A 20,866-nucleotide genomic window follows, 5' to 3' on the forward strand; every position below is an offset into this window, starting at 1 on the left:
GCACTTCACTATGCCAACCACTCCGGTGGAACAGGGGACTCCATCGACGCCGATCGAGTTCGCCTCACCTCCAAGCGACATCACTGAGTTCGTGGATGCCTTCCACGATGGTGAGAAGGTATGGTTCCATAGGCTGGACGACATTGTCGGTGGTACAGGGTCCTCCGGCCTGGCGAGTCGGCTGCTCAATGACCTAGAGCTGCTTCTTGTCAGTGCAGAGGAACCACCCACATTCGCGCTAGCTGAGCGCGATGCAAATTGGCGATGGGCGATGCTAGAGGAGATGAAGGCGATCAAGGAAAACGAGACTTGAGAGCTCGTCGATCCACCTCTAGGATGCCGTCCGATCGGCCTAAAGTGGGTGTACAAGGTCAAGCGGAACAAGCACGGTGCCATTGTCAAGCACAAGGCGCACCTCGTCGGTCGAGGCTTTGTCCAGCTCGAGGGCATTGACTTCGAGGAAGTCTTTGTGCCGGTAGCGCACATGGAGTCTATCCGACTGCTGTTGGCTTTGACAACAGCGAAGGACTGACGCCTCCATCACGTGGACATAAAATCGGCCTTCCTTAATGGCGAGCTGGCGGAGACGGTCTTCGTCAGACAACCTCCGAGTTTCGCCGTCAAGGGAGTGGTGCACAGGGTGCTCCGACTGCGCAAGGCGCTCTACGGTCTGCGGCAGGCCCCACGAGCGTGGAATGCCAAGCTTGACGCCATGTTGGGCGAGCTTGGGTTCACGCAGTGCGTAACCGAGCACTCATTCTGCACACGGTGACAGGGAAGGAGGAGCTCATCAGCGGCGGCATGTATGTGGATGACTTGATCGTCACCGGCGCGTGTGCAGAGGACATCGACAGCTTCAAGCGCGAGATGGCGGCTCGTTTTTGAATGAGTGATCTCGACGCGCTCTCCTACTACCTCGGCATCGAGGTGAGACAGGGGAAGGAGGCGCTCACGCTCGGTCAGAGCGCGTACACCTCAAAGCTGTTGGAGCGGAGCGGCATGACTGAGTGCAAGTCTTGCGTGACTCTGATGGAGGAGCGGCTGAAGCTGACAAAGGCCAGTACCATGGCGAAGGTAGATGCAACACTCTACCGGAGCATTGTCGGTGGTCTGTGCTACCTAGTCCACACTAGGTCGGACATCGCGTTCAACGTGGGCTACGTCAGCCGCTTCATGGAGGATCCCCGAGAGGATCACTGAGTCACGGTGAAGCAACTACTACGCTACGTGAAGGGGACGATGGATCAGGTGATCGTCTTCCCCAAGACCGGCGGAAGTGGGTTGCAGCTCACTGTGTTCAGCGATGCAGACATGGCGGGGGACATCGACGGACGGCGAAGCACCTCTAGCATGCTCGTCTTCCTCAAGTCAGCTCCAATCTCATGGTTGTTGCTAAAACAGAAAGTGGTGGCGATGTCCACGTGCGAGGTAGGGTACGTGGCGGTGGCCACAGTAGCGTGCCAAGCTGTGTGGCTACGCCGGCTGCTGGGCGAGCTGGCCGGTGTGGAAGCTCATCCACCAGCACTAATAGTGGACAACTAGCCCGCCATCGCCCTCGTGAAGAATCCGGTTCTCCACGACCGGAGCAAGCACATCGACGTCAAGTTCCACTTTCTCGGGGACTATCGATGGAGGACAGATCATCATCGAGTTCGTCGAAACTGGTCGGTAACTCACGGACGTCCTCACCAAGCCGCTCGGTCATCTTCAGTTCACGGAGCTGAAGAAGATGATCGGCATGGTGGAGGTTCTAGGGTTAGCAGCAGGATTATGGAAAGAATTATAAAGTAATCTGCTGCTCCCTCGCCCATATGCGCGGCAGGGGTAGGCGCCGAAAGGCTTCCCTGCCGCACTGTAGCCACAGCAGGGGCAGGCGCCAAAGTCAGTCCTTCTGTCACATCTAGTCACTCCAGCAGCCTGGCAGCCTGGCATGTCTGTGTACTAGGATTAGATGGGTAGAGTTGTATATATAGCTTCCCACTGCAACTCAGTAAAGTTGAGCGAGTTCAGTTTTACCATCTCCTCTGTAGAGCTCCGGCCAATGCTGGTGCATGTGCTGTGTGTGCGCGCGCGCTCTGTTCTCCCTCCCCTCTTCTACCTCCAGCCATAGTGTGTTGTCGGCAACGACGGTGAGCGGTCGACTCACCCGTGTCGGAGATCTCGGGACCAACAATAGGTATAAATACATGTTTGTCTGACAAAATGAGAACAAAAACAGAATCTGTGTTGTGTTTGTATGATACATTAAGAGTGGAGTTTCTGAAAAATTTGTTACATCAAGCCACTTATAACAGACTAAAATCCTTTTTGAATCAGTGCTATTTGAAATCATACATCTGTTTTCATCACACCATAGACTTGCATCATAAACCTTGTGGGGTCACTCCTAGCCTTCCACCCTCGCTAAGGATCACGCGGGGAGAGGAACGGGTGAACAAGTGTAAGCGCGAAGGCGAGGGTTTCCCGTGAGGGGGACAAGAAATAAATATGGATTAATTGCTCATTAAATTGCCAAAAAACCCGTTCTCTTACACGAGCGCTCCCGGGTATTTATAGTCCATACCCGGGGCTGCGATGAAATTACAAAAAGGTTGACACAAGGCTGTCAACCATAACACAATGAGCAAGGGTAGAGAAGTAATCCTCCGTACCCCTGCCAACTACTCCAAACCCTGCGTGACTCCAATGGAGGAGTGGCTGAAGCTGACGAAGGCCAGCACCACGACGAAGTTGGATGCAACACTCTAACGGAGCATCATCGGCGGTCTGCGCTACCTAGTCCACATGAGGTTGGACATTGCGTTCGCCGTGGGCTACGTCAGTCGCTTCATAGAGGATCCCAGAGAGGATCATTGGGCTACGGTGAAACGACTACTGCGCTATGTCAAGGGGACAGTAGATTATGGGATCATCTTCCCAAAGACCCGCGGGAGTAGGCTGTAGCTCACTGTGTTCAGCGATGCAGACATGGCGGGGGACATCGACGGACGACGGAGCACCTCTGGCGTGCTCGTCTTTCTCGGGTCGGCCCCAATTTCATGGCTGTCGCTGAAACAGAAGATGGTGGTGCTATCTACGTGCGAGGCAGAGTACGTAGCGGTGGCCATAGCGGCGTGCCAAGTTGTGTGGCTGCGCCGGCTGCTGGGCGAGCTGACCGGTGTGGAAGCTCACCCACCATCACTGGTGGTGGACAACCATCCTGCCATCGCCCTCACGAAGAATTCGGTTCTGCACGACCGGAGCAAACACATCGACGTGAAGTTCTACTTCCTCAGGGACTATGTCGATGAAGGGCAGATCGTCATCGAGTTCGTCGAAACTGGTCGGCAACTCGCGAATGTCATCACCAAGCCGCTCGGACGTCTTCGACTCACGGAGCTGAAGGAGATGATCGGCATGGAGGGGGTACAAGGGATAGCAGTATGTTTAGGGGAAGAATTGTTAGAATAAACTACTGCTTCCTTGTGTGAACACACAGCAAGGGAAGACGACGCCGAAAAGGCCCCTTGCTGTGGTACTGTAGCCGCAGGAGAGGCAGGCACCGAATGGCTCACATGCCGTACAATAGCCACATGCAGGAACAGGCGCAGAAGTCAGTCCTGCTGTGTTATCTAGTTACTGTTACAACATGTGCGCTGTACTAGGACTAGATAGATAGAATTATATAAATAGACTACCACGGCAACTCATTAAAGAGAGTTCAGATTTGCCATCTCCCATACAGGGCTTCGGCCAACGCTGGTGTCATGTACTGTGTGTATGCTCTATTCTCCCTTTTCTTCAACCTTTAGTCATAGTGTGTGGGGACGGACAACGCTTGTTCATGATCGGCTTAGCTAGTAGGTGCTCGGCAACACTAGCGGGTGCTCGGCAAGACTGGTGAGTGGTTCACTCACCTGAGTCGGTAATCCTGTGGGCTAACAAGTTACACGTTATACATATTTGGTCCTGCCTTGGTCCCTCTTGTACTCTGATGTCTCTATCTTGATTGAGATGTATACTTCTAATCTATGCTTACTGTGCTCTCTGCAGGTACCAAGTTGTTGGATGCTTTTCATGGATAGGTTAAACGTGCAGTTATGATGGCCTTGCCTTCAGTGGCGGAACTTGACTGGAAATTTAGAGGGACCACCAACTAATATAGTGAGAATACATGAGAAAGAGGGGATCAGTTCCATGCTTAAGCTTCAATTTAACCATGAGGCCTAATGCTTCCCCCATGGATTAGCAAAAGTGACGGGAGCCATGGCCCACCTTGGCCATCACTAAGCTCCATCCATGCTTGCCTTTAATCAACATACAACACATACACATGAAGATCGATCAAGTTCAGCTATTGTTTCATATTTTAGTTTGAATAACTGAAGAGTGTTGAAGGATTGCCTTTTTCTGGCTTGGTACAGATGGCCCCCACCCCCTTAGTCGCCTATTTCTGGCAGTGGCAAGAACACAGAAGGTTGCCGTCCTTCATTTGGTTGGAGACTTAATCATATCAGTTACCTAGATTATGACTTGACTTAAAATTCCTGTCTGTGGTTGGTGCAGAACAAAGCCTCAACGGTGATATCTGGTCCATGCCATCTGATATGATATCTGGTCCATGCCATCTGATATTCTGATCTGAGACATCTAGATGCACCAAGCGAGCTGGGTCAGGTACTCTCATCAGGTGTGTGACATTGGGATTTCAGAGACAGGCTAGACGGTTGTACAGGCAGCACAATCAAAGCTTGAGATGTCGTCAGCCTAAGCTTGCTCTGTCAGGTCAGTTTTGACCTCATCTAACGATCTAATATACCTTTTAAATTGGACATTTTTAACAAAAGAAATACAGGTCAGCCTAAGCTTGTGAAGTTTACACACGGCATTTTGTTGCAATTATTTATGTCAGTAGCATGCCAGGCTCAGTGTCTAGTGCCAGCGGTTGTGGGTTCTGGCTTATGCTGTTTTTCAATCAGCAGTATGTGATAGCTTGTCTCTGTTTCTTGGCCAGTAGGTTTAGTTGCTGTTGTGCATTGTAGATTACTTAGAACTCTTTGAGATATATGCATGGACTCTCGGAGAGTTTTCTTTTCTTTTTTTCTTTTTTTTGATAAGCTCTCGGAGAGTTTTCTGTTGTTCTTCAAATGACATAAAAGGGACATATACCGAAGGACACGCCAATAATGTCTTAGTAATGGAATACTGTCATACATTCTCTGAGATACTGACGTCAGCAGTCTGAGTTACACCTTTGGATTCAGTATGTTGATGACTTACTACTAGCTAGGCGACATCCATGCCAATAGTTTGCACTTTGCATCATGGTTCCAATTTTTCATTGCAAGTTGTTGCATAAATGCTTTAACACTTGTTCAATTTTGCATGGAAACATTGAACATTTGAAAGGAAATGGAATGATTTGCACTAAATGAATGCGGAAGTGTGGGTTAGGGGCGGGGGAGTGGGGAGGGATAGGGAAGAAAATAATAAAATAAAAATCAGAAGCTGGCAGGCTTTCTTTCTGCACTAAATGTGATCAGGGACCATCTGCTTGCCCATCGAGACTACAATTGCTTCACCTCTCTGCAGGTTCGTTCTTCTATTTATTTATTTTTCCTTGAGTACACCTCTCTGCAGCTTGTATATATCTAACAAAATAAAATAGTATAGTATGCTACTGCGTACGGCCAATAGATGCAAAAGAAGTGCGGCAACAAGTCATGGCATGCATGGTCTACTCCATGCTTGCTAGAGAAATGGAGCCTATCTCCCATTCAATTTTAAGTTCTTGATGAGGTGAAGTTGGGTACCTATTATTTATTTTCTTAATTAAAAGGCCACCTAGTTTATTCAAGCTTGGTTGATTTTCCTTTTCATTACTCCATACCCACTAGGCAAGTAGGCATAGGTATAAACTTTCACTACAGACATATATAATTAAGTAAATTTACATTTATTTTGTTTAGAAAAGGAAATAATTCTAAACAAAACACTCATTCAACTGATCTAAAATTCTGAATGCATCTCAGTTATGCACAAAGGAAAATATCAAATACAAGTAACGTAATTACATCATCTTGACATGCTTACATAACATTTATATGGTCATAATTGCTTATTCATGTTACTGTCTCTTACAGCATGACTAATAATACAACCACTGCTGGCTGGATGTACATTTACAGCCCTAGCTGGTTGTAAACTTACATATCACTTCTCTTCTCTCTCCTACATCTTAGCATAAAGTCTACTATAACCCTTTATTAGAGCCTATTTGGTTACAAGGGCTAATTGTTAGCTAGCTAAAAATTAGCTACAATTATTCCCAGCCCATCCAAGCGGGAGACTTGTGGGCTAACTTTTAGCCAAGCCTTCAGCTAGTTATTAGCCAACTACTTGGCCAACCCTAGCTAATTTATGCTATTTTTTTAGCTCCAGCTAATAACTAGCCAAGCCCTTATACTTGCTCTTATTTTTCTGACTTGTGATTGGCAGTGTCAAACTATCTACCACAAGTATCATGTCACTAACTAGATGGCGGTGCCAGTTTTGACCAACTATGCATGTATTGTTCTTGTCTCATGCTTGTGTAAAATAAAACGTGTGTGTGTGTGTGTGTGTGTGTGTGTGTGTGTGTGTGTAATAAAATTCTCCTAAAGTAACTTGCACCGACAAATTAACCTACCCAACTCGATCACGTGTATATCGGCTATCATGTTCGCTTCTTTCTTGGAGCTAAAGCAGCATGCTGGGAACTGAGCAACAGCCGTCGGAGATCTCCATCTGCTCGGCAGCCTCGTCGAACAACCACTTCTCTATGGAGGACAGCTGCTGCAGCTTGGGGTTGCGATAACCGCCGTGTCCCGTCAACGCCTGCTTCTGCTGCGGTGGTGGCACGTCGTCGGAGATGGGTGGTAGTGCGCCGCCGGACTTGTGATCGTAAGGGTTGAGGTCGATGACCAAGGAGGGCTTGATATTGGTAGCAGCGTCATCCTGCGTCGGGGAGCTCTTCATGAAGCCGTTGAGCAGCTTGGATATGTTGTCCATGCTGGAGGCGTCCGGCGACGAGAAGGTGTCACTGTTGGTGGCAGCGAACGGCGGCGAGCACTGGCCGATGAATTGGATGACCTCATCAGCTGGAGCTGGTGTGCTGCTGGCTGGGCGCGCGTAGCTGTCCTTGGAGAGGGTCATGTCATCGTGATGGCAATCGGCATGGCCGGCGGTGGCGGTGGGTACCGCCACCGGTATGATGGAAGGTTCGGAGGGCGGAGGTGGCGCGAAGATGGCGCCGATGGCTTGCTGCTTCTGGAGCTTCTTCTTGAGGTGGGTGTTCCAGTAGTTCTTGATGTCGTTGTCGGTTCTCTGCGGGAGGTAAGAAGCAATGGCGGCCCACCTATTGCCCAGCAAGGACTGGAGGTGGACGATGACGCCGTCCTCGTGGGGGGTGAAGTTGCCACGGCGGATGCCGGGGCGGAGGTAGTTGGTCCAGCGGAGGCGGCAGCTCTTGCTGCAGCGCATGAGGCCGGTGTTGATGGGCACGGAGCGCCAGTTGCCGGGGCCGTGCTCCTCGATGTAGGACTCCAGGACGATGTCCTCCTCCGGCGTCCATGGCCCCTTCTTGATCCCCACCTTGTCGCAGCACGGCGGCCTGCCCATCGTCGATCCGGCCACTAGCTTGTGTCTCCGGCGGCCGGTGCCTGGCTAGCTGCCTGCAGCTAAGCTTCTGGAGTCTGGAGTTGTGCCCATGAAGTGTGACGGTACTTTATATATATAGTAGGACGACTGGACGAGAGAGCTGCGTTTTGACTTTGTGGGAGTGACGAGCTCCTTTTCACTAACCAATAAGCCTAGCTTGCTAGCAACTACGTGAGCACAGCTAATTTGTTTTCACCTCATGTCTAAGAGCAAGTACAGTAATGGTTTTGTTTTCACTCGTGTCTAAGAGCAAGTACAGACGTACAGTAATTTGTTGACCTCTGGGATTACCTAGAGGGAACTGTTTGACGTTGTTGACTACTACTGCTTTTACTGTATGTGAAATTTAAAGCTAGCTAGGGTTTCTACACCTTTGCACACTCACTCGAGGCAATTTGTTCCGCCATATGTATGAAAGAGGTCTCCAGAGTTGGATGACAGCTATGTTCCATCTACATACTAATATATGGTTCTTGCAAATTTGTTTTTCACATTATTGTTACTTTGGAATGAAAAATTCATGATGTCCAAAGAAAAGATTGTTGATACGGTAGTTCCTTGCGGTTGAAAACTCTCGAAGTTTCTCCTTGTCTAGATTTTTTTTGTCATTCAAGCATTAACGATTATTATAACCAATTAAGGTACGCATAGTAGTATTTAGTCGCAGAGAACATGAGCTGCAAGACTAGCTGTCAAGTGAATGCATGGACCCGGCCGGCCCACACACATCTGCATGATCGAGTGCATATATGACTTTATCAAGTTGACAAAACTAAAGTTGTAGATCCTAAAAGGTTATACAACTTTATAGTTGACAAATTTTTCATTTAAAATAATCGAATGTACGAGAAGAAAGAATATCTCATATGAACACAAGTGAGTATGGGGTGGAGTGGTTAGAAGAGTAATGCGCAAGGCGTGAAGCTGTAGGTTTGGACCTGCCGTGACTTTGTGACGAGCTGGGCAAAAAGAAAAATGTAAGGACGGTTCGATGATTTCAGAGATGTATGGGTAGGAACGGCCGCCCTAACCATCCCAACAAACCATCACAGACCATACTAGAAAAGCAGTAAGCGGCGATGGTGCGGTGGGGCGAGAGCAGCGGTGATGGGCACGATTGGACCAACAACAGCGATGGGTGCGGTGGAGTCCGCCCAGGGCCCGTCGATTGGAGCAGTATTTGTGAGGTTGTGCATGATTGAGGTTGGCAAGTGCTAGCGCTTGGACTTTCGGACGGACACGCCCGTGGCTGCTCTCCGTTTCCCGCTCTTGTTCCGTGCAGTGCACCCCAGCCGCTCGGATTCCGCGCTGCTCGGATGAGTTGCCCTGCCCCACACGTGGGGTCGTATGTGCCCCTCTGTGTCCCCGCCAAGCTCGAACTGCTATGGCGAGATGGAGGGAAGGGAAGGGAGGGGATGGAGAGGAGAGGAGAGGGCGAGGCGCACCGTGTGAGGTATGAGCCGAAGCCCTGTGGCAGGCCGCTATCCGTCAGCCATCGGCGTCATTGCAACATATATAACACCTAATCTACTTTTAAAACACCTGGATGAAACATTTGCAACATACGTATGAAAGACAGATGAAACACTCGAAACATGCATCTAAAACAGTTGCAAATAAACTAAAAACACTAAAAGCCATTGCAAAACATATGCAACATCTGTAAAAAATACTTGCAACGTATGTGTGAAACATATTCAACATCTAAATAAACATACTTGCAACATACTTCTGAAAACACAGATGAAACATTTGGAACAGACGCTTGCAATATACGTATATAGCCATTGCAACATATGCAACGTCCTGATCTGTCAGGACTCCCTCCACTAACACTCACTGCAACTGCAACCACTGTTCGCCTAAACGGCCGTTTAGCCCATTTAAACACCGTGTAAACGCTGCACGATGGTGCGCCATTTCCATTTAATCACCCGTTTACCCCGTTTAATTGGCCGTTTAGCCCGTTTAATGAGATGTTTTGCCTAAATAATGGCTAAACGGTAGGTGACCGACTGTTTACCGTTTAGCGTTTAGGAAAACACTGACTGCAACTAGCTATATTGTAGTATATGTGTGTGCCTCTCTACACACATATATAGCCTACAAAGTATAGAGCACGTATATGTAATAATATTTATATATATTATATTTGTGTATATATAATAAACACACACACACACACGCGAACAATGGCGATGGCACGGTGGGGCCGAGCAGCGGCAGACGGGCACGATTGGGCCAACAACAGTGACGAGCCCGGCCCCGGGGATTGGAGCATTATTTGTGAGGTTACGCGCGATTGGGCACTACTACACAAACTTTACTGGAGGCGGACGTTTTCGGTTTCCCGCGGCGGGCAAAGCCATCCGTCGTGGCCTAGAGGCCACGGTAAATCGTGGCTTAACCGCGGCGGGCGGCTTTGCCCGCTGCGGTTAACCGATTTACCGCGGCGGGCGGTGTAACGTGCCCGCTGCGGTAAATATACTTTTACCACGGCGGGCACGTTACACCGCCCGCCACGGTAAATTATTTTACCGCGGCGGACACCTTTTGTGGCCCGCCGCGGTTATGTTCATTAGCCGTGGCGGGCTTTATTATTTGCCCGCCTCGGTAAATTATTTCCTAAATTAAAAAAATACAGCAGGCATATAAATTCAAATTTAAATCATATTCAGATTTCACAGATTAAAATTAAAAAGTATGCAGGCATTACACATGAGATAATATACATATATATACATTCACTTAGTCGTTCTTGTCATCGTTAATTCATTACATTTACATATTAAAGTCGTTATACATGCGCTAAGGTGTAATCCTGCGGACGCATCATCGTGGGCCATTTCCTCAGCCTCTCGTACTCCGGTAAAATCGCTAGCGGGCTGTTCTCATTGAAGAACGTGCCCCCTTCAAGCACGCATTTGTCTAAGACAAACTTACATATATCTGCCTTTGTCTGCTTGAAGGAGTGTTGGGTGCTCTGCACGTCTCTCGACCAGTTCAATCCATTCTTGAGCACCCTCCAACTGCTGTTGTACTGCTTGCACGCCCTCAGGAACTCACAGGCATAGAAGCCACAGGTTTGTGATCCTACCGATTGTTTGGCACACTGCATGATCGATACACAAGCATTACAACACATGCATTAGAACACATATGAACGGAAAGCACAATTAAACCTTTCAAATACTTACCAGAAAGTTGCGTCTGATTTTGATGCGGTTCTTATGCTTAGCCTTAAAATTCTCTGTTCTTCGATCATAGCATTCAGGATCCTTCACGTACTCCTTATAAGCGCTATACGAAATGTACTAGTATTAGGTAGGGCATTAGAACGCATATAAGAAGACAGTTCAGTCACTTACACTCTGAGGCAATCTTCAAAGGCCTTGTACCCTTTTAAGTTTGGCACTGTCAACGAATCAAATACGCAGGCCCTGCCATCCTGAGGGTAGATGATAAATGCAACCCAGTGACCCTCGAGGCCTTGGCTGCGCCATTGAAACAAAATACAGGTTACGACGAGAAATAATAATACTAGCTAGCTACCCACTTATCTCTACAGGCATGTCTTCGACTTACCCAAAGTGGTAGGCAGCTAGGATACACCCATTTCCCCTGATCTTCTTCATTGCTCCTAGTATGTACCTTGAAATATTCAACTTCTCATTGTCCATCAGTTTCTTCCTGTGCACCTCTCTCTGTCGCTTGGTCAAGTCTTTCATGGTTGGATGATTGTCATCTAGGTGGTAACCAATGATGATTCTTTGAGCAATATGCATTGGAGATAGATAGATAACATCAAGTTTTAGTTCCTTGGATATATAGGCCATCAACCTACAAGGACAAGCCATCGTGGCATATATAAGTAGTCTTGACCGATTCAAAGGCAGGTGATATGTGAAACTCGCAATTCATCACTTACATAGAGAACAAGGTGACTTGGGCGATGTCAAGGTCTTGTTCCCATAGTAGTCTGTACATGTCGTGGAAGTCCACGGGGAGTTCTACATCGTTGCCGGGCAAGTGGAAGTACTCCGCCACAACCTTGACTAGAAAACCATGCAGGCCAGCTTTTGCCGCTTCCATGTACCAGAGATGAAACCTCCTTGTCTCCCACCTTTCCTCGTCGATGAGCTAGGCCTTGGTTATCATGAACTTCCCATGCTCGTAATGGCCGGGGCAGTCATCCGATTCAGGAAATAGATGGAAAGGTGATCTCGGCCTGGGATAGAAATGTTAGTACCATATTATGGCAAAGAAAAGTTGTTAGCAAATTATGCTCGCCGCTACCATACCTTTCGAACTCAAGTGAGTATGTGAGCTGCCCTTGGTCGCCTTTAGTCTTCGCCGACAGTGGAGGACAGTGGCTTGTGCTCACAATGGCAGCAGGCGGTGTCTTTGCCCCCAGTTCCTTCGTGCCTCCCAGTCCTTTGCTTGTGCCCTTAGATGGACTGCCGGGAGGTGGAGGTGGAGGTGGACTTGTTGTTGGAGGAGGAGAACGAGGGTGAGGGCTTGTGCTCGCAATGGTAGAAGGCGGTGTCTTTGCCCCCGGTTCCTCCGTGCCTCCCGGTCCTTTGCTCGTGCCCTTAGACAGACTATCGGGAGGTGGAGGTGGACTTGTTGTTGGAGGAGGAGAACGAGGATGAGGGCTTGTGCCTTGGGGTGAGTTCCTTCCCTTGTCACCCCCGCCATTGCCTTCGTCATCGCCGTCGCCATGATCCGGATCATCAGGGGGACAAGATCCGGCAACGGATGGTTGTGATGCTGGTGTCACCGTCAGCGTAGAAGTCGGCGTCGAGAGAATGATCTCTATGTCGTCCTTGTTCCACAGGACTTCGGAACCCATGGCAGCTCCAAGGATCATTACCCCTTCTGCAGTTGGATGTTCCATTTCAAATTCTTCATATTCGGTCGCATACCATGTAAGTATCACGGCAGCATAGTTGGCAGGGATCTGGTCTTGGTTGAAATCTTTGATATCTTCTTTGGGGTGCATGTAACCCTCACCCACGGTCAACTTTTTTGCCCTACCGAACAGGATCGTGAGGTGGACGCGCATGGGTTCCTAGATGTCGTCGACGGGGTGCCTTGGGCGATCCTCGATCATCGGCAGTGGCTGCCCTTGTGTCTGCCCTTGTGGAACTTAAGGCACGGCCACGCCAGCCTGGCGAAGCATCTGTGACCTCATCGACACCATATCTGGGTCATTGCTCATGAAGGCTTCTTTTATGGACCGGCTGATCATTTCGGCCATGCCTTGATCATAGCCCTTCTAAAAGATGCCCTCCTTGTACCTCTGCCTTGACCGGTATGTGGCAGCGTCGGATTGCCATGACTCCACTGAGTTCTAGCTCATCTTCGACGACATGCCATGGACACGGCCATGGTGCTCGGGGGTTCCCAGCGCTAGGGTCAGTAAGTCCTGGCCCCTGTGAACCTTGAAGCTGTCCTTGGATTTAGCGGCCTCGATGAGAGCCCTCTCCACCTCCTCGAACTTGGGCTCATTGAACTTGCTCGCGCCCTCCTTGAGCTTCTTCGGCTTGCAGGCATAGATGAAGTCCTTAGCCCTCAAGTCTACACCGTCGTACGGATCGGGAAGCCCGGCGGTAGCTCTAGCCCTTTCTTCCTCCCACCACTGGGGCCTCTTACCAGCAAACCTAGTCATGCCCAAGTGGTGGGGGTGCAGGTTCTTCTTCTCGAGTGCGCTGAACTTGGCGCTCTTTGCCTTTGCTTCTTCTGTTGTTCTTTGTTTGCAGAACTCTTCCCAGTGATGTTCCTTCACCATAGTGTATTTGACATAGGGTGACTTGCCTAGTTTCAGGTAGTACCTAGTCAGCATGGACTTGAAGTTTCTAAAGGCTCTTCCTACCACGTGCATGACCCACTCCCTGCACTTGTTCAGATCGGCGTCCTCAGGATAATGGAAGCTCCTCATCACCTCACCCCAGATATGTGTCTTGTAGTTGACCGGGACATTGTTCCACTCCTCCCAAGTGATCTCCACCTTGTCCTTGACTATACATGCCACCTGGTTGCTGAACTTGGCAAGGACCATGGGTGGCGACAATGGGTTTCCCTCTGGTCCCACCTCATGGATCACATGGACTTCACCGTGGGTTTCCCTCTAGTGCCTCCCGTGTTCCCCCCTTCTTAGCTTTGTCCTTTGACCCCTAGACTTGCCTGAAGTGGTTGGAGATGGAGCGGGGGGTTCTTTGTCCCTGACTTGTTCCTCCTCAAAATTCAATTCTTGAGGCACCACCGACATCTGTTCAGGGTTTGGAGACCGCACACTTTCAACTTCGTCGTCCCTCAGTTGGTAGGTCGGATCATCTTCGTCCTCTGTACGATGTTTCTTTGTTGGCCTCGAGGTCACGGACACTTGGCTCTCGAGGCTAGTTGATGATGATGCACTAGGGGTAGGGTCGCGCCATTCGCTTATCGGTTCCTCCACCATTGGAAAGCTACAATGAATACATATTTCAGTTGTATAGACACAGTTATAGAGTAGTAAAGTAGAGTAGCACTAGAGTAGTAAAGTAGAGTAGTACTAGAGTAGTAAAGTAGTAGTAGTTGGCTCAGATTTGCCCCATTGTCATCACATCGCTTTTAAACTGGTTGCTTGTATCTGGTATACAAGCCATCCTAGTTTAGCGAGGACACTCGATCATCATCACCGCTGCCTCAGCATAAAAGGATTCACATCATTACATATGCCACTGCCTCAGCTTAGAAGTGTGAAAAGAATCATCATTGTAAATACCAAACAAAAGCCATCAAGATAGTTTCAAAATTCGGCCCCAAAGGGCTAAGTCCTTCGGCCATCAAGATAGAGTAGAAGACTAGAGGAGGTGAGAGTAGAGTAGAGTAGAGTAAGAGGAGTAGAGTAAGAGCTGTACAGCTCAAAAGTTTGTTTGGCATCACAGGCAGCAATAAACCCCCATCACAGCTCAATCAAATTTAGTCAGTAAGAGTAAGAGTAGTAGAGAAACTGCTCAATTTAGTCAGCAAGACAGCAGCCAGCAAGACAGTAGTAGTAGAGTTCAGTAGTAGCAGTGTTAGCAGAGTTTAGTAGAAGATTGAGTAGAGTTTAGTAGTAGATTGTATAGTAGTAGTAGTAGTATTCTATAGTAGAAGGACACTGAGCACTCAAACTGAGCACACAGTGGTAGGGCTAAGTCTTCGACCATCAAACTGAGCACTCACACTATTGTAGAAGGAAGCAAGGGAATGCAAAATCACATCATAGGCATCATAACCTATTAGAGGCATCATAGGCAGTGGCATTACGCAGCATTGAAGTCTGGCATCACAGGCAGCAATAGAAATCCAAAAATTGACACTGCCAAAAATATTGAAGTCTAGCATCACAGGCAGCAATAGAAATCTAAAAATAGGATTAGATACAAGCCCACTTGATCTCATCACCAAAAATAGGATAAAATAGCATCACATCACAGTATAGTATTATAGAGAGATAGGGGTAGTAGTAGGGACAGGGGAGGGGGGACTGGGGAGGAGCTGCATGAGTTGATATGCATGAAATTGGAACTATCTCATCATCGTTGCCTCAACACAAGAAGAACCACATCATTGCATGCCACTGCCTCAGCACATGTTTTTATAAGTTTAACAAAAAATCATCATCGCAAATGCCACACAGATAAGACAGTGTCAAAAAATAGATCCCAAATCCATCCCAATTTATCAAAATTCATCCCAATTCTATCCCAATTCATCCAGGCATTATGCTCAGTAAAAAAAACATCATAGGTAGCTGCAAGTTGAAAAAATCATCACAGGCAGCATATAGGCAGTGGCATTGCTCAGATTACTATTGAAGTTAGGCATCATAGGCAGTAAGGGCATCACATATGCCATTCATCACTGGCAGCAGTTCGAATTCATCATAGGCAGTTCCAATTCATCACAGTTCCACGTGTAGAAATAGGCATTGCTTAGAAATGAACACAGAAGGGAGAAATCACATACACTTTCAAACCTCGAAGATGGAGCCAGGGAAGAAAGGAGCGAGCATGGTGCTAGGGTTCTGGTGCACGGACAGAGGCGGTGGCCCTTGGCATCGGTGTGGTCGACCAAGGTTAGCAGGGGCAACGGCGGCGTCCCTCGGTGTCGGCGGCCAGAGCTATGGCTCCGGGCTCCGAGGATGGGGCCCGGTGTGTGGACGGTGACTGGGGAGGAGGACGGGGGCAAGGGCGCGTGCAGTGGCCGTGGAGGAGCTCGGTGGCCGGCGCTAGGGTTCCGGGGATGGGGCCCAGCGCGGAGGAGCTCGGTGGCCGGAGCAAGGGTTCTAGGGAGAGGAGGACGGGGGCGGGGCACGGGCACGGGGGAGGAAGACGGAGGCGGGGGTCACCGCGGAGGAGCTCGGAGGTGGGGATGGCGGTGGCGGCGCTAAGTTTCAGCAGCCCTTCGGGGTCGAATTCGAGGGCGCGAAAGACTTAGAAAATTTGGGCGAGCAGCGGCACATATATAGCCACGGATTAACCGCGGCGGACAATATAAGCCGCCTGCCGTGGTAAATGTTTACTGCAGCGGGCACGTTAGACTGCCCGCCGCGATTAATCTATTAACCGTGGCGGGCACTATTATGTGCCCGCCATGGTTAATATTTTTGCATTTGCTCATTCAATCTAACATTGATATTTATTATCAATCTAAAACTTATTAATCTAAAATTTATTATTAATCTAAAACTTTTATACTGCAGTGGGCACTGATATTTATTATTAGTAGAGAGTAGTAGTATGTAAGTAGAGAGTAGTGTTGTGTAGTAGTAGAGTAGTGCTGTGTAGTAGTAGTAGTAGAGTAGTGCTGTGTAGTAGTAGAGTACATGTGAGTAGTAGAGAGTAGTATTAGTACAAGAGATAGTAGTAGTAGGTTGAGTAGTACTAGTAGAGTAGTACTGTATAGTAGTAGTAGTGGATTCAGTAGTACTAGTAGAGTAGTATGGTTCCATGATATTAATAATAAGTTACAAAACTTGTCTTCAATAGATTGAGCTATATTATTTTATATATGTCTCTAGGATACATATGTCATTTTGGTGCAGGTGCTTTCACCGTCCTCTTCTCACCATCGGGGCAGGCCCACGGCATCATCCTGGACTTGTTGAATTGGTCCTCGACGGCCTTGATCTTCTTTGGATGATCGGTAAAAAGCTCGAGCTCTGCGTAGTTGTTGTATTGTTCGGGACTCTGCACCCCATCAGCTCCCACAATCCGCTGCTTTCTGGACACAACCACATGCCTTTTTGGGTCCTCTACATATATATAGTAGGCCACTTGCGCGACATTGGTTGATAGTACCCACGAGTCATCTTTGTAGCCAATACTTTTGAGGTCCATGGTGGTTAGCCCATAACTATCCACTGCAACCGCATTCGGTTTGACCCACTGGCAACGGAAGACGGTTATGCATAGGTTTTGGCCATAATCAAGTTCCCATATTTCTTTGATTGCCCATAGTATTGCCTCCTCTGGCCCATGGACTCTTCTTCACCCTCGTATCGAACACCATAGTTCTATGCCGAGCTCTTCTTGTCCTTGTCTTTCGTGTGGAACCTATAGCCCTGGACGTCATACCCTTACCACATGGTGATTTGGCTGGATGGGCCTAACACAAGCCTCTTAACGGTCTCCGTATCTTCATCAGGGCATCCTTCAAGGGGTATGTGTTGCTCTTTGAGCCACTCTATGAAATTGCTCTTGTGATGGTTCTGGACCCATGCCTCCATGCGCTATCTGTCATCAGCGGCGCGGATCTCTTCCAGGTGATTTTCAATGTATTTCTCCATGCTCACTAACTGATGACGGATGCTGTAATGAGCTTCTTGCACCATTCGGTTTGCCACATCGGTGCGTACTTTTCGGCCTGTGCACCCCATCCTTGAGGTTTTGCCTTCGTGCTGATGGATAGGCAGCCCAATCACCCTCCCATCTCTTTGTACCTCATACACCAGTTCACAGCCTCCTCCGTTGTGTATGCCTCGATCATAGAGCCCTCCGGGTAAGCGCGGTTATGGACGCATCTATTGAGGGTGGACATGAACCGCTCATATGTCCACATCTGGTGTAGGTATATGGGGCCCAGTTGATGGATCTGATCGACCATATGCATCATTAGGTGTGGCATAATATCAAAGTAAGATGGTGGAAAGCACATCTCGAGCTAGCAAAGGGTCTCCGTGATGAACTCCTTCAGGGCAGGCAGCTCAGCCTTATCAATGACCTTCTGGGTGATGCGGTTAAAGAAGTATGACATCCGTGTGATGACCATCTTCACGTACTCTGTATGGATAGCCCTAATCGCAATTGGTAGGAACACCATCAGCATGACATGGCAGTCGTGTGAGTTGTAGCCGGTCATTATGAGGTCTTTCATGGAGACCAGGCTCTTGATGTTGGAAGAGAAACCAGTCGGCACCTTGATACCCCTAAGCAACTTAAGAAAAGCCATCCTCTCGTCTTGCGTTAGGTTGTAGGTCACACCCGGGATATCGACTTTACCGTTCTGAGGTGGTCCCAGGTGAAGGTCCGGCCTGATGCCCAGATTGACAAGATCCATCTGTGACTTGATACCATCCTTTGTCTTGCCCTTGATGTCTAGCAGGACACTGATCATGCTTTCGAAGACATTTTTCTCTAGGTGCATGCAGTCGATGGCATGGGGTGTATTCAGTGTTTTCCAATACGATAGGTACTTGAAGAAAATTGACTTCTTCTTGAAAGGAACGGCGGTGGGGACTTCCTCTGTCTGGTCCCGCTTTCGCTTCCTTGTCTGCTTGGTCCCCTCTTCAGGCGGCTTCTTCTTCTTTCCAAACTCCACCTGATCCATGTCCTTGACCATCTCATACACCTTTGTCCCCCAACTAGTATGCGTTGATTGATCACGCTGTGGCTCGTCCTGATTGTCAAAGTATTTGTTCATAATACTTCTTCTATACCTGTGATTTTTGGCAAGGAACCATCTATGCCTTGTGTACACCATCTTATTGGATCCCTTAAGGTAAGTGTAGCAGGTCCTGTCGATGCAAATTACACAGCCGGTCTTTCCTTTGATCTGCCCCAACAGTGAGAAGAGACCGGGGTAATCGGTGATGGTGACAAAGATGATTGCTTTTAGTGTGAACTTCTCCTTGCGGGATGCATCCACCATCTAGACCCCAACATCAAATAGTATCTTCATTTCCTCCATGAACGGCTCTAGGAACACATCTATATCGTTGCCAGGCTGCTTCGGTCTAGAGATAAGCATGGTCAGCATAAGGTACCTACGCTTCTGACATAGATGTGGAGGTAGGTTGTACATGGTGAGCACGACGGGCCAAGTGCTATGCGAGCTGCTAAGCTCACCGAATGGGTTCATCTCGTTGGTACTCAGCGTGAACCTAACATGCCTAGGCTCCTTGCCAAACTCCAGGCAGGCCTTGTTGAAATCCTTCCACTGCTTGCCATCAGATGGGTGCCGTAGCTTGCCATCGTCTTTCAGGCGATCAGCTGATGCATGCCAGGACATGAGCTTGGCATCGTTCGGGTTCCCGAATATTACACGTAGGCGATCGATCATGGGCAGGTACCACACCGACAGTGCTGGACATTTCCTATGCGTGTAACCCTCTTCTTCATCGTCCTACTAAGCCGAGATCTGTTTGGCCGCACTGCTCTTCTTTGCCCCCTTCTTGTTCTTCTTCTGACCACCCTGCAAGCCTCCCTTGTCTTCTACATCCACATGACAACCAACATTTTTCTTGTACCAACTAAAGCCGCAGTGCAGACAACTCATCAAATTCTCATACTCATTGCCCCAATATAGGATGCAGTGGTTAGGGCATGCATCAAACTTTCTAAGCTTCATCGCCATTGGCCGAATTAGCTTCTTGGCCCGATAAGTATTGGTGGGCACCTTGTTAGCCGTTGGGTACGTGGTGGCAAGGTAGCTTAACAACTCATTGAAGCTAGTGTCCGACCAACCATGACGAGCCTTCAACATCAAAATATGGAGGTTAAAACAGAGCGCCGTGCACTCCTTCGGACAATCGCCGCCATCCTTATAAAGAGGATCAATTGCCGCCTGCTTCAACTCTCTGAAATTCTCCAACCACTTTGGGCAACCCAACACAATGTCGTCTTCATCGAAGTGTTTGACTAGATCTTCAACAAGCTGCACATCCTCAGGTTGGCTCATAGTATCCTGACCATCCCCACCGTCGTCGGCTTCATCGTCCATGTCCTGCATTAGATCATCCATCGTGATGTAATCACGACAACTGTTGTCACTATCGGCTAGCGCAGCTGCTGCTGAAGATGATGAGGAGCCAGGTGCTCCTAAAGGATCTTTATTCACTGGTGGTGCTGTCATCATCGGCATTGAAGAGCTCACTCTAGATGCACCGCCACTCGCACCAACTCTTTCGCTGTGAAATGTCCAGACTGTGTAGCCCTCGACGAAACCATACATGATCAAATGAGTTTGCACCTCGCTGTCTCGGTGGGCTTTCAGGTTCTTGCAACGAGAACATGGACATATGGTTGTCATCTGCTTCAGTCTCTCACAGTGAGCTTTACCAGCAGCAATAAACTTCCTTAATTCAAAGAGGTACCACAGATCATTCACTCTATCGATCCGGTACATCCATTTCGACCTATCCATCATACCTGCAAACATTATCCGTCACAATCAACATTAAATAAAGAAGAATTAGGAGAAATTGATGATTTTTACGTCCAAAATCATGAAAAAGAGAGGAAATGACGATGTGAAAGATGAAGCATGCATCTATGATGAATCTAAAGTTAAAGAAATATATGACATCATTTTTCCATTAAAATTGATCTAGATCTAGAGAGAACTCTAGGTGATGGAAGTAGAGAGAGAGGATGGAAGGAGAGAGGGAGAGCCTTTATGAACCTCTTATGATGTCCTCCTCCCTCAAATCCAAGCCTTTCAACTCAAATCAAAAGTTTCTTCAAATTTTAGAGCAAAGCCTCCCCTGAGTTTGAGAGAGGAAGATCGACCCGTGGAGAAGATGAAGGGGTGTTTTGTACAGGCTATACCACGGCGGGCAAGATAAAGCGCCCGCCTCGAAAAATCAACTCTTTACCGTGGCGGGCAGTTTAAAGAGCCCGCCACGGTAAATCGTATTAACCGCGGCGGGCGATTTATACTG

The 20,866-nt window shown here is 48.4% G+C and overlaps 2 protein-coding genes across 2 annotated transcripts; one reads left to right on the forward strand and one right to left on the reverse strand.

Annotated features, from left to right (window-relative positions):
• Positions 1-885: 885 nt before the first annotated feature.
• LOC136503030 (uncharacterized mitochondrial protein AtMg00810-like) lies at positions 886-1,200 on the forward strand. Its single transcript, XM_066498241.1, has one exon. It carries the CDS (start codon positions 886-888, stop codon positions 1,198-1,200), a length of 315 nt encoding a protein of 104 aa, XP_066354338.1.
• A 4,949-nt stretch (positions 1,201-6,149) lies between these two features.
• Positions 6,150-7,929, reverse strand: LOC136505908 (MYB transcription factor 69-like). Its single transcript, XM_066501036.1, has one exon. It carries the CDS (start codon positions 7,636-7,638, stop codon positions 6,718-6,720), a length of 921 nt encoding a protein of 306 aa, XP_066357133.1. The 5' UTR covers positions 7,639-7,929; the 3' UTR covers positions 6,150-6,717.
• Between the last annotated feature and the right edge of the window lie 12,937 nt (positions 7,930-20,866).

This window comes from Miscanthus floridulus, chromosome 14 (genome assembly GCF_019320115.1).
Source record: "Miscanthus floridulus cultivar M001 chromosome 14, ASM1932011v1, whole genome shotgun sequence".
Classification (NCBI taxonomy): domain Eukaryota; kingdom Viridiplantae; phylum Streptophyta; class Magnoliopsida; order Poales; family Poaceae; genus Miscanthus; species Miscanthus floridulus.